The sequence below is a fragment of the Saimiri boliviensis genome, chromosome 13, assembly GCF_048565385.1.
Source record: "Saimiri boliviensis isolate mSaiBol1 chromosome 13, mSaiBol1.pri, whole genome shotgun sequence".
Classification (NCBI taxonomy): domain Eukaryota; kingdom Metazoa; phylum Chordata; class Mammalia; order Primates; family Cebidae; genus Saimiri; species Saimiri boliviensis.
This window is the reverse complement of record NC_133461.1, coordinates 926,096-943,018: the sequence shown is the minus strand read 5'-3', so window position 1 is coordinate 943,018 and position 16,923 is coordinate 926,096. Positions and strand designations below refer to the sequence as shown.

General features: G+C 62.0%; 1 protein-coding gene across 6 annotated transcripts in view; it reads left to right on the top strand.

Annotated features, from left to right (window-relative positions):
- The window catches only part of NFATC1 (nuclear factor of activated T cells 1), a 121,766-nt gene that overhangs the window by 51,432 nt on the left and 53,411 nt on the right, over positions 1-16,923 (top strand). For all 6 annotated transcript variants that reach the window (XM_039463620.2, XM_039463622.2, XM_039463621.2 and 3 more), the window contains 3 exons: positions 364-536; positions 1,310-1,450; positions 12,155-12,210. In XM_039463620.2, the coding sequence (XP_039319554.2) occupies positions 364-536; positions 1,310-1,450; positions 12,155-12,210 (370 nt within the window). The remainder of the gene's footprint in view (positions 1-363; positions 537-1,309; positions 1,451-12,154; positions 12,211-16,923) is intronic.

Sequence of the window (16,923 nt, the reverse complement as noted above, 5' to 3'; positions counted from 1 at the left end):
GCCGGCGGCAGCCAGGGCCTGGAACAGCTCAGATGGGACCTGCTTGGTCAGGGTGGGGGCTGGAGGAAAGGTGGGGAGTGACTTTTCTAGGGGCTCACCCCCACTTGTCCCCTCGTCCCCCTCACCCCCCTCACCCCCTCTTGCCCCCACGCGCCCCCTCTCACAGGTGTCGGGTTCTGTTCTGCGCTTGGCGAGGGCCCCACGTCACTCGCTTCAAGGTCTTGTTTCCCTCGGGGAAGGGGAGTGGCCGCTGCCTGGCACGAGCTCTTGGGGCTGGGGTGAGGGCCAGAGGGTGTGAAGGGCCAGGCCTCGATGCTCCTGTGTCAGCCGTGGCAGAAAAGCTGTGGCATTTGTCTTGGGCAGCATCGACTGTGCCGGAATCCTGAAGCTCAGAAACTCGGACATTGAACTCCGGAAGGGCGAGACCGACATCGGCAGGAAGAACACGCGCGTGCGGCTGGTCTTCCGCGTGCACGTCCCGCAGCCGGGGGGCCGCACGCTGTCCCTGCAGGTGGCCTCCAACCCCATCGAATGCTGTAAGTGGGCGCCCCGCGGCCACCGTCCCGCCCCTTCTCAGCTTCTCGCTTGTACAGACTTGGGACTGGCTGTTCCCGCCGAGCCTCCCTCAGCGTGTGGCCATGCGGGTTTCAGCTGCGTGCGTTGCTGTGCGTGCCCTTAGCTGTGTACGCCTGCCGGGGTTTCCACACAGTCCTGATTCGTGGCCCCTACTGGGAAAAATAAAAAGGAGAGGAAGTGTGTCCCGAAACACTGAGGTGTTTGTGTCAGTCACGGCTGGGTGATTGACTGTGGGCCCTCCCCGGGGCCCCAGGCTCTGGTTCTCCTGGCGCCCAAGCGTGGCCAGGGGACACGGCATAGGCTGGCGCTTCCCCCGCGCTGTGCTGACCTCTGCGTATTTGTGTGGTGACTGTGATTTGAGGGTAACTGGCTGACTCTTACGTGGGGATTTTTTTTTTTTTTTAAGACGGGGTTTCACCATGTTGGTCAGGCTGGTCTTGAACTCCCAACCTCAGGTGATCCGCCCACCTTGGCCTCCAAAGTGCTTGGATTACAGGCGTGAGCCACCATGCCCGGCCAGGTGGGGATATTTTGACTTCCTCAGGAGGAGGTGAGCGCCATCCGGGCAAAGTGTGTGCGCACAGCCCAGCACCTCCCTTAGAAGTTGCGGGGTCCGCAGGAGTCGCCCGCAGGCTCCGGGGGGTCAGCTCCCGCGTGACCTGATGGGTGCCATGCGTGTGTCCCAGGCCACCCACCCGGACGGGCCCTCACCGCCCCTCTCCCTCTGACGCAGCCCAGCGCTCGGCCCAGGAGCTGCCTCTGGTTGAGAAGCAGAGCACGGACAGCTACCCAGTTGTGGGCGGGAAGAAGATGGTCCTGTCCGGCCACAACTTCCTGCAGGATTCCAAGGTCATCTTCGTGGAGAAAGCCCCAGGTACGCTCTTCACGGCGGGCCGCGACGGCCTGGGCTTCGGGCTGCTGGGCGCCGGCTCCTGGGCGGCGGAGCGGCCCCACCTATGCGTGGTCACTGGGATGGGCGTGCAGGGCATGGCGCAGAACACAGGCTGCACGTGGCCCGGGTCCGTGTCCTGCTGTGGGTTTGTGTGTCAGCCGACTGCTGTGCTACTGGAGGGGAGAGCAGACGTTTGTTTCCGGGGCCGCCGCACAGAGACTGCTGCTGACGGGTAAGGGAGCCGCAGGCTGGGGGCGTGCAGAGGAGGTGCAGGGCATTGGCCGGCTCTGGGGGGTCCTCCAGCAGCAGCGACTGGATGCTTCGGGGCCCAGTTAGCAGCAGGGCCGGAGGGAACTCCCCTCCACCAGCATTCCCAGCGGAGGCGGGGATGGCGTGGAGGCCGCAGACGGCGGGCTGGGTGCTCTTTGCCGTCAGCCACCTTTAATGCTGCAGCCATGGCCCCCCCAGGACCCCCAGAGCTGCCTGAGCCGCCCCTGCCTCCAGGCGTCGTGCTGGCCACCTGAAAGCTCTGGGCCGAACTCGGAAGGGGGGCGAGGGCGTCCTCGGGTGATGAGCCTCTCAGGGTGTCACACCTGTGGGTCTGTGCTGCCCACAGGGACCTGGTCCTGCAGGCATTGGGCTCACAGAGCGGTGTGGCCCGGGCCAGCTCCGTGCAGACGCGGGCTGCAGCACTCCCACCCAGGTGGGGCCTCGCTGCTTCCAAGCAGGGCTGTGGACACAGTGGGCTGCACTGATGGGAAACAGTTGTGGATGCAGGGACCCCAGCGTGGCCCTCAAGGGGTTAGCAAGGTGGGCCCGGCTCTCCACAAAGTCTGCCGTGAGCACTCTGGTTTTGGGGGTTCCTGGTGCCTTGCTGGGCCTCTGCCCGGCGTGGGCCAGGTGAGGGTCATGCCCCCACAAGGCCTGTTTTTTGGCTGTTTTTTTTTTTCTTTTTTATATTTGCCATTTGGAGTTTTCTGCACCTGCTCGAATCCCTGGAAGCCGAGGAGGCATTCAGCCTTGATAATGGGGTCCTGATTTCGTGCAGTTTGCCAGAAACCCAAGTGCTTCAATCAAAATGGGCTTAAAGGCCTCTCACATCTCACTTGGCTTCTTACAGAATCAGGGCATAATTTGAAAACGTGTTTTAAATTATAGAGAAAACCAGCTAAGAGCAGTGACAAGGAAAGCTTTTGCATTGCTGGTGCCTTCTCGGGAGGAGGCTAATTTTGAAATAATTTGCCCTTCCGAGCTTTCAGTGTGTGTCCGCGTGTTGGAGGAGAAACGCTTTGCCCACGGTGCTGGGAGGCGCCTGGGCCAGGACCGGCCAGGACCCTGGCTCCCGGTGTCCGCTCCTCAAAGCCCAGGCCTGAGCAGACGGCGTGGGGCCGCAGACGGCGGTGTCTTCTGCCCGGAGAGGCCGGGGCACCTTCGCAGAGGCCGCCCCGAACACGGTCAGCAGAGACACCCTGACCCCTGCCCAGGTCAGCCGCTGTGCTGGCCGAGTGGATGCCAGGGCGCTGCGGGAAGGGTGGCCACTGGCCTGCGAGGGACGGGAGCCGAGGGGTGCCCGGCCTCACGCGGCCGCCCCCATCAAAGCCCACACCCCCCACCGTTGCCGTCACTATCACTGTGAGCTGTGCGGTCAGCGGGCGGGAGAGGCCGCCTGTCCTTCCCTGGAGCTCGGCCACCGCGGCCCACGCTGCCGGGCGATGCGTTTGTCTGAGCACGTCTGCCCTCCTGTCCCGTGAGGTCGGGGCGGGTCTCTGACCCTGTCCCAGCCCCAGCCGGCGTCGGGTCCGCAGCCGTCAGTGAGTAGGTGCCGCGCCGGAGGGCACGTGAGCTTGTGAATGCTTCGGGAAGGGAGCCGGGCCGCGTTGGTGTTTCACGCTTTATGTCTGAATAAGACACGCTGCCTATTCATACACACACACGCAGGTTGCTTGTTTTCAGAAGCAGAGAACAAATGTCCAGGTCGTTTGTCCTCCGCTCTCGGCTTCTCGGCGGGAGCCGTCACTGAAACACTCCCCGATGCGCCGACAGGCTGGAGCCGCAGACGCCCCTCACCCTCATCCTGGCGAGGAGCTTCTCGTTTCTGGAGAAACCACGAAGCTGAATTTAGATTAAAACACAGTTGACCTCTCACCTGCTGACGGGGTCGTCTGGTCTGGGTTAGACGGCTGCTCGCAGGTGGAACCGAGGCCGGCGTGAGCTCGGGAGGTTCCCGCTGAGGACGGTCGGCCGGCCAGTCGGTGGCTCCTCCAGGAAGGGCCGCTGTGTCTCGCTGTCCCGCTCGTTGCAGGGGTGCAGACGGTTGTGGGGGTTCTGGATGCTGCAGGGCGGGAGCTCTGGAGGCAGGCTGGGTGGACCTGTCCTCCTCTGGAATGCATGGGATGCTCATTGCCCAGGCCAGCTCAGCCTCTGTCCCGGCCAGGCCGCAGCTGCTGTGGGTGTATTCACAGCATTTCCGAGCTTTGGGAAGTTTTGTGCGGAGTGGCTCCTCTGCCCTGGAGGGCTGGGAGAAGCTGGTGATGGGGAGAAGCTAGCATCAGGGAGAAGCTGGCGCTGGGATAAGCCGGCGTTGGGCAAAAGCTGGTGTCGGGGAGAAGCTGGCGCTGGGAGAAGCTGGCGCTGGGAAAAGCTGGCGTCGGGCAGAAGCTGGCGTCGGGGAGAAGGCGCTGGGGAGAAGCTGGCACTGGAAGAAGCTGATGCTGGGAGAAGCTAGCATCAGGGAGAAGCTGGCGCTGGGATAAGCCGGCGTTGGGCAGAAGCTGGCGCTGGGAGAAGCTGGTGTCGGGGCCCCCTGAGGAAGGGAATCCCTGCAGCAGGGCTGCATTGTGGAACCGGCAGGGTGAGGGCATGGCTCACTGAAGCTGCGGGTGCTGGGTCCCTCTGGGATGCTCTGGCAGGGTGGGAGGAGGGCAGGTGTTTTGGGCTCAGCCCAACTTGAAGGAGCTTCCAGAGACCCCTGCGCCTCCTCCCAGGTCCCTCAGCGTGGCTCAGAAGGCCTGGGGCGGAGTCAGCCTTTCTCTGAGGACTTGGATCGGGTTTATGGCTGCCTCGGAAAACCACCTTTTCCGATGATGAAAGTCTGTGCAGAACGTTCATCCGGGGGGCAGGTTGGCTGTGGAGCTAAGGGTCCAGTGTCGGTTCAGAAGCCCCCATAGCATCACAAGAGACCCCGGCTTCCGAGGCTGCAGGGGTTCAGCTGCAGGAAGTGGGAAACTCCTCCCTGGCGGGCCACCCACCTGCTCCCCTCCCTGTCCCTCCCCCCCACACCCTTCCCCACCTACTCTCTTTCCCTTCCCACCGTCACACCCACACCCCTCCCCACCCTGAACTCTGCCACTCCCCACCCTCCCTCCCCTCCCCTCCCCTCCCCTCCCCTCCCTCACACCCGCACCCTCCCCTCCCCCACCTGCTACCCCTCCCCCACCCGCACCCCTCCCCTCCCTCACACCCGCACCTCTCCCCTCCCCCACCCGCACCCCTCCCCGCCCTCACACCCGCACCCCTCCCCCCCCCCACCCGCACTCCTCCCCTCCCTCACACCCGCACCCCTCCCCTCCCCCACCTGCAACCCCTCCCCTCCCCCACCTGCAACCCCTCCCCTCCCCCACCCGCACCCCTCCCCTCCCCCACCCGCACCCCTCCCCTCCCTCACACCCGCACCCCTCCCCTCCCCTCTCACACCCGCACCCCTCCCCTCCCCTCTCACACCCGCACCCCTCCCCTCCCCTCTCACACCCGCACCCCTCCCCTCCCCTCTCACACCCGCACCCCTCCCGCCCTATTCTGCTGTTAAATCTCGCCGCGTCTGTCTTTCCGTCTGTGAGTAAAGCACCTCTCTGTGCATGCGTGAACATCAAAGGGGCCGAGGAGCAAACTCACGCTCCACGTCAGTGACACCGCCCAGAGAACACCTGTGTGAAACGTGAGCTCGGGCTGCGGCTGGAGCTCGGCTGAGATGAGACGGAAGGCGCACGTGTCTGAGGGTGGATGCGTCCAGCAGGAGCCCGTTCCTAACGCTGGAGCCGAACAGCTTCCTCCTCGTCGTCACGGGCCTGTCCTGGCGCAGTGCTTTATAAACGCGAACGAGGCCGATTTCGGTTTCCATCAGCGAGTAGAGGCCACGCGGCAACACTCATGGGGAGCGGTTTGGGGGGGGAGGGGAGGGGTGCGGGTGTGAGGGTGGGGGAGGGGTGCAGGTGGGGGAGGGGATGGTTGCGGGTGTGAGGGCGGGGGGAGGGGTGCAGGTGGGGGAGGGGATGGGTGCGGGTGTGAGGGCGGGGGAGGGGTGGAGGTGGGGGAGGGGAGGGGTGCAGGTGTGAGGGCAGGGAGGGGTGCGGGTGCAGGCGGGGGAGGGGAGTGGTGTGGGTGTGAGAAAGGGGAGGGGAGGGGTGTGGGTGGGGGAGGGGTAGGGTGCTGGTGTGAGAGTGGGGGGGATGGGAGGGTTGTGGGGGGGATGGGAGGGGTGCGGGTGGGGGTAGGGAGGGGTGCAGTGCTCAAACACCCGCTGTGTCCGCCAGCAATCAGTTGCGCAGTGAGCTGGGCCTGGCGGGAGGGGCCGTGCTGGTCTCGTCAGTGGTCATTTCTGTGGCAGCCGTGACTGGCCAGCCAGCTGGGGCCTGGACGGAAGGCCGGCGTCTCCTCCGGGTAGTCAGGGCCCTCCGTGCGGCTCCCGGGACCCTTCTGGGGAGCGGCCTGGTCTCTCACAGGCGGCCAGGGCTCCTGGGAAGCAGAGACCATGTGTGCCAGGGCTTGTAGGCCCAGGCCTGGACCCGGGGTCGTGCTGGCCGCCACAGCTGGCTCTCGCCCAGGTTCACGGGGAGACGCACAGGGCAGAGACACAGGAGGCAGGAGCCCGCGACGTGGGAGCAGGTGGCCAAGCCAGGGCCCCAGCCCGGCACTTCTGGAGCTCTCCCCTGAGAAACCCGACACTAGGTTCACCCCAAACCCCACCTGGTGGGACCCCAGCTCCCCCCCACCTCACGGCCGCCCCATCCTCTCTCCCTGGGTGTTACCTCGTGGAGGAGACAGGGCTGTGGGCCTGCACTGGCCACACAGCCAGGTTTCCAGATCCTTCCACACAGGGGCGGACGGGCCCACCTCCCACCTCGTGGGGAACGCTGGGACTCCAAATCTGGGACAGACATACATTGTTGTTATAAATAAAGGGACCAAAGGCCCGGGTCTTTCCGAGGCTGCCCGGATGTGGGACTGTGCCTGGCACAGTTCCTGGGTCTTGCGTTTGCTCTCGTGGGCACCCAGCAGTTGAGATTTTGGCAGGCTCTGCCCAGCAGCCACAGAGCTCAGCTGGGAATCCCAGGACCCTTGCAAGGACACAGAGCTGTCACAGAAGCACTGTGGCCTTGGTAGCTGCTGGTCCCATGCCAGGACATACATTTGCTGCGGCGAGGGGAGTGCAGGTCCCCAGCAGGCCGGTGTCATCCGGGTGCAGGCAGCGCCAGGCAAGGACCCTCTTGTCTGCCCAGGGAGCCCCCAGGCCTGAAGCCACTTCCTCCAGGCTCACCTTCAGGTCCCTTCAAGGCCAAGGGGAGGCTCACCCACCCTGGGCTGTCGAGGAAGGCCCGAGACCCCTGCAGGCCCTGACTTCCCCAGAGAGGCATCATTGCCCCCTGGCCCCCCATCCCTCCTCCTTCAGCCACCCCGTGCCTTGGTTTCCTAGGGTCTGGTTCTTTCTTGGAGGTGGGGGGAGGTGAGGGCCAGGGCCCCTGTCAGGCAGACCTGGTGGCAGTGCCCCTTTCGGCCCTTGCTGTCCCTCCCGTCCCTCCCGTCCCTCATGGAAGGTCTCACCCAGGAGACCGAGGAGCGGGCCGAGGAGGGAAGTGGAGTCCGGGTGGGTGGGGGGGCCTGTGGCCCGTCTGTTTTTGTTATGCGTGGTGTAGGCTGAGGCAGATGGGCTCAGGGATGGCAGCCTCCGTGGCGGGCACTCTGGCCTCCATGGCGGGCCTTCTGATGGGGCTGGATGAGCAAAGAGGACACAGCCGGGAACTCCCAGCTCAGCGTCCACGGCACGGGCAGCCCCACTGTACGCAGCAGCTCAGCTCTCAGTCTCCTGAAGAATTCGGGTTCCAGCCACGATGGCAGCATGGTGACAGGGGCACCTTCAGGGGCGTCTGGCTCAGTGGGTGAAAGGCCAAGTGCAGATCTTCCAAATTTGTGTTTTCACGGAGGAGGCAGCGATGCTGGGTGCCTGTGAGTGTGGTCAGACGTTACTGTCACCGCTTGTTCCAACACAGGGCAGGGTTGGGTCTGCTTGTCACCACACAGCGTCTTCAGGAGCAGGGAAGATGGCCAGGCGGACCCGCAGGCTTCTCTGTTCACCCCCAGAGCCCACACAGGAAAGGCACAGAGGGCAGTGCCCGGGAAAGAGACACCTCCCGGCCATGCCCTGAGAAGCACTGAGGGCCTGGAGATGACCCAGGACGCTGGAACTGAGTGGTGACCCCACAGACCCCTCAGTTCAAGAGCATGGTCACCGGGGTCCCCGGCCACACAGGGCACCAAGGCGGGGGCCTGCAGCCCGTGTCCTCCCAGCTCTGTAGTGTAGGGGCTCAGCTGCATCCATTTCTCCAGTGCTAATGGGACACAGCTTTGCCCAGGACCCCAGGGAGTCACCCGTTGACCCTGCCCTCCCCTGTGTGGGGCTCTGGCAACTTGGAAGTCAGAGCTGCTAAACAGAGCCATCAGCATGGCGGTTGGGGGAGACCGTGGCTGCCGTCCGGGGTGCTCAGCTCCACCGCCATGGCCCAGGGACATTTTTTCCCCGGCAGAGGCACAGGCTGGGCCTGAGGGCCTGACCTTCCCGCCCCCCGCCCCCGCTGCCAGCTGAGGCCAGTCTCTGGTGAGCCGTGCAGCCCCCTGGCTGAGCACCCCCAGGCATGTGGGAGCTCCTGGACCACAGTGGGGTTGTCCCAGCTTGTCCCCCCATTGTACCCACCCTGGACCACCCCCCAAGGCTCAGCCCCGCTCCTGGGCATCCAGAAAGCCCGCTGCCCTCAGGGAGTGGCTGTGTTTCATCCCAGAATCCCCCTGCCTGGCGCCTCCTGGCGTGGAGGCCACCCGTCACGTCTGTCCCCTTCCTCCTCAGGTGTTTTGGGATCATACATGACAGTATCACCGTGATCGTGTTGGCTAATTTCTTTTATGTATTAGCTTTATCGAGATATGATCTATACACCATTTGATTTACTCCAAGCGTAGAGTTCAGTGGGTTGTGGTAGCTTCACAGAATTACGCCGCCACCACCAATTTCAGAACGTTTTCCTTTAACCAGAAGGAAACCTTTGCCCCTGAGCAGCCACCCCACTCTCCCTTCCCCACCCCAGCCCCAGCAATCCCATCCCCCTCACCGTGGCCTCACCTGGTCTGGCTGCCCCCTCCCAGGGAGCACAACCTGCTAGCCATGGGGCCTGAAGCTCCCACGGAGCGCGGCGTCCTGTGTTGATGTGTGGTCAGGGCGTGACGCCCTTCCAGTTCTCTCATTGGCGCAGGTCAGAGCATGTTGTCTTTCCTGGCTGAGTGATGCCCGTGTGTGGCTGCCCGTACCAGTCTGTCCATGGTGCCAGCCGCGTCCACCCTGTGGAGATGATGGTGGAAAAGCCGCTGTGAACGTCGGTACCTGAGGCCCTTGTGGACACGTGCCGTCTCCTGAGCGCGTGCCTCAGCGTGGCCTTGGTGTGGAAGGGCTGGGTCACAGGGTGGCTCCGTGTGTGGCCGGGTGGCTATTTCCTATCCAAATCTCCTCTGGGGGCCCGGCTGGGACAGACACGTGGGGAGAGCCAGGGGTGGATGACAGACCCCCGGGGACACTCACCTCAGGCACGAGGACATTGCAGGGTGCCTAGCACAAGGATGCAGGACCGAGGGCCTGAGGGTGGCATGGGACCCGGGACACTGCTGCCACCACCAGTGGCCCTCGTGGCTTTCTCTGTGGAAACAGTGGCTCAGTGTCAGTGCTGGTGTGGGGGTGGCCCGGCTGGGCTGCGGGTCCTGGCCGGTCTGGGAGGCTCCTGAGCTGGCCAGCCTGCCTGTGTGGAAACCTGGAGGGCATGGCAGGGAAGCCTCCCGATGACTCAGGCTGCAGGGAATTCCCTAATGATCTGGAATATTTTTACTCCTGCACTCACACGGTTTCCTCCTGAGGACTCGGAGCACTGATAAGGCTGAACACAAAGGCCCTTTCAGAGCCAGCTGCCTGCCTTCCTGCCAGAGGCTGAGTTTGGAACAGCGCGGGCCGGCCCTGCCCCCCGGGTCTCTGGGGAGCGCGGAGCCGCCGAGGCCTGTGTGCCTCCTTTCCTGAGGTGTGTGGCTCTTCCCATCTGTAAACAGCCTCAGCTCCTTGTCCCTGAAGCAATTGCTAGACAGACATTTCTGGCCACAAACGGGCTACCTTTGAAAGACGATGTCTTTATGATCCTTAAGCAGAAGCAGAAAGCCTGCCCTCGCCCTGGTTCATGGACGTCGGAGGCTGCAGGGAGAGAGGCCGCCCGTGAGGTGGAGGGAAGGCACAGGCACTGGCTCAGCCACATCTCCGAGGACTGTCGGGGCGTGTCGGTTCCCCACACTTTGAGGGGACATCTAAGCACCCCTGCTCCCACCTTGCACAGGAGTGCTGGGCGTGAGCGCTCCCAGACAGGGTATGGGGCAGGCCGCTCCGGGGCAGGTGCTGAGCCGGGCCTGGCCGGCCACGCGGACAGGGCTCCCAGGAGGCACGGAAGGAGAAAGACGGCCGCAAGCTGTCTCTCCATTTGCTTTTCATGGACTCACTGCTTTGGGCAGACGGTGGAGGAGCCCGCGGGGTGGACAGCCGGAGTCCCTCTCCCTTCTCAGGACACAAACAGGAGCAGTTCTGTTGGCCTCTGCTGCAAAAATGGTGTCTCCTCCTCAGGGTGTCGTGAAACACGACGTTCTGGCCCTCTGTGTGCCTCAGTTTCTCTCCTGCTGCTCAGCGTGGGCACTGACCCTCCCTCCCCTTCCCAGTACCAAAGGCCTCCGCAGCCTCGGGGAAGTTCCGATGGAAACAAGCTGTGACTGTCAGCTTCTCTGGCGGAGCAGAGACCAAGCCACGGCCGGTTGTGTCCGGGAGGTTCTGAGGACACAGGGTTTTGTGGGGTGGGGACGGGGCCTCATCCCGCAGACGGGCTTTGTTGTAAGAAAACTTCAAAAGTTGTTTTAAAAAGGTACCAAGAAACCAGACTTGGTTACACAAAGGTGATTGGATTTTTATGCCCTGGGTGTGGGGGCTCCTGAGCGGCTTCTGGGAGTCCGGCCACCAGCGCCTGTGCCGGAGTGAAAGGGCCTTTCTCCCCCGGGCTCCTGAGCGCTCCAGAGCCGGGAGGACTTGCTGCTCCGGGAAAGGCAGGTGCCCTCAAGCGCTATGGAGTATTTTTAGTTTCCTGTTACTTCTTTCCTAGAGGAGAGCAGGAGGCTGGTCCACCTGGCTCTCTGGAGTGTGTCCATCTGGAGGGTAATTTGCGTGGGGGCCTCGGACGTCCCGAGGCTGGCGTGGCCGGGACTCGCTGGGCGGCTCTGGTCCTGCAAATGTGACTCACATTTCCTCTCTCCACCCTCCACCCGGCAGCAGCGCGGCACTGTGACAGAGAAAAGGAGATTTTGTCTGAGTTACCAGTAATTCAGGGTTTGCAACAGACGCACATTTTCTTCTTTGTAGACAGAGCACAAGGATAAACTTAAGGGTTGACACCTGCAAGTGTTCATTTTGGGAACAGACTTTATTTTGGAGAAGATAAAAGAGAGGAAGAGACTCTGTAGGAAATTGACATCCGTTAATTCAAGATAATTGCCCCAAACTCAGCCTGTCTGAGGGGCCGGGCCGTGCACACACCCAGGCTGTGTCGCGGCCACCTCGGCCCGGCATGGGGGGAGAGAACAGCATGTCCTTTCACTGCACCTCTGGGAGCCTTTTTATTTTTTAAAAACATGCAAATGGCCACTGGGGAAAGGCTAAAAATACCTCGTGTTTTGCATTTCTGCCTCCTGATGTGCATGAAGTTGTCAGAAGAAGCTTTTCTCATCACCCGGGGCCAGCAGCCAGGCCCTCGTCGCCGGAGATGCTTCTGCTCCCCAAATGCCCGGAGCACGAGTGGGCGGCTCACCAGGGCCTGGAGCCCCCGGCACCCGTGTTAGCACCCTCACGCCGCCTTCGCCCTGGGAGGCTGGGCTGGGGACTCCAGAGCCAGGTGCAGAGCTGGGCACAGGTCCACGCAGATGCGCGCTCTGCTGATGGGGAACCCGCTTCTCACCCTGCCTTCCCGGGAGAGGATGGGGTGTAGAGACCCTCCCACGACCTGTCCCAGGGCTGAGACAGTCCGGCAGACGTGGGGCCAGGAGGGAGTCCCGAGGACGCCCCTGCCCTGGAGTCCTTCCCATCCTGGGCTTGGGTCAGCACAAGCCCTGAGCTGCGTGTCCTCCGCCTCTCCAGACTCACAGAGGAACTCGGGCGTGGCGCTTGGGGCCTGGCCGGGGCACGTGGCTCCCGAGGTGCTGCTCTCGACGAAAGCCATGGGCTGGGCCTATGTGGGTCTCCTGGGACTAGGCGCTCTCCTGGCTCAGGGCCCTGGGCCTGCATCACGTGGGGGCTTCTGGGGAGGGGCTCCCCACCACACAAAGTCACAGACGTTTCCTGCTCCTTCCTTGCAGATGGCCACCACGTCTGGGAGATGGAAGCGAAAACTGACCGTGACCTGTACAAGCCGGTGAGTGCCTTTGGTCCCCGGGGCCTCGGGAGGCTGGGGTCTGCCTGGGCCACTGCGGGTCCCCGGGGCCTCGGGAGGCTGGCGTTCCTGTTTGTTGAAATGAAACAAATGAAAATAACGCACAGAGTAACAGAACCGGTAACGGGATCACCAAGTGCTTGCCGAAGTGCTGCGTGATGTTAGCCAAAGCGTAAGGGTCAGGTCAGAGCCCTGGCAGCTGGGACCAGTGCTGGACGGGCCGAGGCCGCCTCACACCCCGCAGTGCTGAGACAGCCCGGGAAGGTCATCCCACACGGACCCTCCACCCTTTGCTGTCCCCTCGCCGTCTCCGTCACCCGGCATGGAGTGGGCCGCCGGGAGTCAGTGCTGCCCTGAGCTCCTGGACGGGCCTGGGGTGGCCAGCACCTGCCTAGACACAGCAGGCCTCGCAGCACCAGGGCTCTGCGGCGTCCCCAGCTGGGACTCCTCACCCCATCCTCCCTGAGGCACCCACCTCCCCTGTGACGGTGACCCAGGCACAAGAGTGGGCCTGGGAGTAGCTCCTGGACTCGCGATTGGCCACAGCCTGCTCGCAGGCAGCGCGTGTGTGCGGCATCGTGCCTCTGCCCTCACCGGGCCGTTTCCAGACCCCCCAGTCACCTGCCACCGCTTCCGGTGCCACGTGAACGTGGTGGGTGCCTGAGAATAACGCCCCTTCTTGACCGGTCAGTCGTGGAGACGACCTTTAGTCTGGACGGCTGTAGAGACCCCCGCGTCCCCCCGTCCCCGTGCTCGTGAGCTGCGCGTCCACGTTTCAGGTGGTGTCTTGGAGACAGCGTAGACTTGGTGGTGTCTTTGGATCTGCTCTGGGGCTGTCACATGTAGACCATTGATGGTGGTGTTCTGTTTTGTTATGCTTTTGTTTTTTGGAGATGGAGTTTTTGCTTGTTGCTCATGCTGGAGTGCAGCGACACGCTCTCGGCTCACTGCGGGTTCCATCGTCAATTCTCCTGCCTCAGCCTCCTGAGCAGCTGGGATGGCAGGCATGCGTCACCACACCCGGCTCGTTTGTGTTTTTAGTAGGGAAGGGGTTTCTCCACGTTGGTCAGTCTGGTCTTGAATTCCCAACCTCAGGTGATCCCCAGGTGCTGGGAGGACAGGCATGAGCCACCACGTCGGGCCTGGTGTTATTATTGATACGGTTAGATTGATTCCTATGTAGAGTGTTCTGAGTGTTCTATTTAGTCCTATAAAAGTTGTAGAAATCTTTAGGCCAATGTAAGATACCACATGGCTCCCAAGGGGGTTTTGAAGGCGTTCAGGGCCTCCTGAGCTCAGCAACGTGTGCCCCTGGGCGGGGCCAGTGAGGTCTTGGGCGCACACTCCGCGCGTGCTGGTGGAAGCCAAGCCATTAGGAAACCTTGGGGGACAGCTGCTCTCGATGGCTGGAGGCAGGGGGGCAGGACACCGGGGAGGGGTGCTGAGCGCGTCTCCTCTTGGTGGGCGGGGTCGGTGGCCCCCATGGAGAGCAGTGCTGGCACCTTCACTTCCTGTCCCGAGAGAGCAGCGCCTTCCACCCTGCGGCGACTCCAGCGCCCTTCCTCCAGGGCTCTTCCCTTCCCAGAACCCTTTCCACGTGGTTTCAGGTGGAAGAGCCTCCTCCCTGGCCCTGGGCGAAGCAGGCATTCCCCTGCGAGCTCACCTGCGCCTCAGTTGTGCCCAGGCCTCCCCTGAAGCTCCTGGCCCTCATAGGGCTCCAGTTGTCTTCACCTGAGAAGCCCCTCCAGGAAAGCTGGAGGCCCCGGGCAGGCCAGCGTTCAGAGGAAGGAGTTCCGGTCTGCACACCTATTGCCCGCAGAGCTAGGAGGGTCCTGGGAACAGCCACCTACAGGCAGAAGCAGCCGGAGCCGCTGCCCTGGCCTCTCCTTCCGTGGCCCATTCTGTGTCCATAAGGTCCACGGCACCCCACCCCGCTGGCCGGGCATTTGCAGCTGTGTGGGCTCGCGGTGGGCGGTGCCCAGGGGGCTGGCAGCCTCTGTTCATAGGGTCAGTGCCCGGCCTCCCCCACTGGCCTACTCTTGCTCTGCTGTGTCCGTGCTGGGTACTGACACCTGTGGGCAGCGTGGCCTCGTGTCGCCCAGCCTCCCTGGCTCCGGGTCTGTCAGGGTCTCCATAGGCTTTGCCAGCCCCGCACATGCATGCGGGACGCAGGACGCTGGACGCAGGAGCCGTGCTGCCCGGCCCACCCTGGGCAGAGCAGCCAGGAGAAGCCATGAGCCTTTCCACATTGAAAACAGTTCCAGCCAAGCTGACATCCATATTCTCTGTGGTTTTTTTACTTTTGACACTGGCATGTTTTGAAGGACACTAAAGAGCTGTATGTTTTAAAACAAACTTCAGAGCACATGTGGAAAATTATGTACTTGAAGTTCACGGTGTATTCTTTTGAGACAGTCTCACTCTGTCCAGATGGAAGTGCCGCTTTCGCCTCCCGAGTTCAAGCGATTCTTGTGCCTCAGCCTCCCGGGTAGCTGGGACTGCAGGCGCCCACCGCCGCTCCCGGCTAATGTTTCTGTATTTTTAGGAGAGAGAGGGTTTTGCCATGTTGTCCAGGCTGGTCTTGAACTCCTGACCTCAGGTCATCCACTCGCCTTGGCCTCCCAAAGTGCTGGGATTACAGGCCTGAGCCATCGCACCTGGCCTACTGTTTCATTTTTAATCTCTTAAGTAAAGTTTCCTTTAATAAATTTTTTTCTCATCTTAAAGGAACTTCATAGTCATACCGGACATTTGGACGGTATAAAAAACAAAACATGTTATCTCACCCACTTAGGTGTAACCCCTGTGGGCACCGGGCACGCTTCCTGCCCCGTTTGCTGGTGTGTGCGTAGATGTTCATGCGCACATGCACGTTACATACATCACACTGTGCGTGCATGCGTGTGTGTGTGCATGTGTGTATTTTCGAGACAGGGTCTGGCCCTGCCGTCCAAGCTGGAGTACGGTGGCTGGATCACTGCTCACTGCAGCCTCGACCTTCTGGGCTCAAGCAGTTCTCATGCCTCAGCCTCCCCAGTAGCTGGGAACACAGGTGTGCCCCACCCTGCCCAGCTAATTTTTAATTTTTTGTGGAGGTGGGACTTGCCGTCTTCCCCGGGCCGGCCTTGAACTCCTGGGCTCAAGCTGTCCTCCTGCCTCGGCCTCCCAAAGTGCTGGAGTTACAGGCATGAGCCACTGGGCCCGGCCTGTGTGTGTGCTTTAAACAAAATGGGAGGTGCCGTGTAGCTGGTGTTTGAACTTTCTGAGGCTAAGTGTATGAGCTTCATCCCAGCAGTGGGGTTTTAAGGCAGGTCTCGTGGGTGCCGGTGCCGTGTTGCAGCCCGTGTTTTTTCCCGTGTGGACGAGTCCCTCTCCTGTGCAGTCCTTCAGTGCTGCTGCTTTATGGCGTCCTCTGTGTATTTAAGGGGCAGCGCTCCCATGGAGATAGTACTTTTGTCATATAATTGGTCTATTTAGAGACTTGAAGTGGGTTGGCTTGTGCTCAGATCAACATAGGACCTTCTGGTCAGGTAGGACCCAGCAAAACTGGTACAAAACGTCCAGCCTGCCCCATGGAGTCCTGCCTCCACCTGCCCCACGGGGTACCCATCTGTCCAGCCTGCCCCCGCATCGAGCCTGCCCCACCTGGTCCCCACCTCCACCCATCTCAGCGGGGTCTCTGCCTCCACCCATCCAGCCTGCCCCACGGCCCGCCTCTGCCCATCTCGGCCTGCCCCACGGCCCGCCTCTGCCCGCTCACCGCTGCCCGATACCTCCCAGCCCATTTTTATTTCAGTCTCTGCTCCTTTGTCTCTTCCCTCAGCTGCTTCTGCTGTAAAGACCCTCCTGCTGTAGCTGCTGACTCCAGAGCAGCTGCTTCTGAATTCAGAAAACAGTCCCGGGAGAAGCGTCTCTTTATCCCCCCGTAGAACGCTGAGACTGGCTCCGGACGGCTGGGGCTTCCGGGGTCAGCCCAGGAGATGGCCAGGCCGGGCGAAGCCAGACCCACAGTGCTGGGGGAGCAGCCCCGGGGCGGCCCAGGCCCCGCCGGCGCTGAAGGGCTCCTGGCCTCCTGCGGCGGCTTCAGCTTTCCCGGGGCAGCTGTAATGAGGGGCAGAGGCAGGAGGACGCCCATGTGCTGTGGCTTTTTCCCGATGAACTAGAGAGTTCATTAAACAGACCTGCTGCCGGAGGAAGGGTAGTCCTGGGGGACGGGCCTGGGGGTGACAGGCGGGCTCGGCCCCCCTGCAAGGGCGTCTGGGCCTCAGCTGTCTCATTATCTGTAAATGGAAGAGCTTGGACCTGAAGTTATTTTCAGTTTTCTGTCTAACATTACAAGATTTTGTTGTTAACATAATTCAGTCAATTTGGTTATTAAGCTAGGTGCTGAGCTGTAATTAATTATTTTAACAAAAGAAGTAACACAATGGATTTTCTTCTGCTCATTAAACTAAATCATATGGTTAAAAAATTAAACTATAGATGTGACTCCCCAAGACTCCCCAGATGCCAAGTGCAGCCCTTGGCAGGGATGCCTGCCCCACCCCGGTCGTTTAGAGTCCTTAGGGCCCTGCGTAACACTGCTGGGCCCTGAGCTCACAGTCAGGGTGTCCGTGTCCCAGCCCCCGAGCTCTGCAAACAGTCCACACACCTCCATGCCACACCCCTTCATGCCACACACTCCCATGACACACA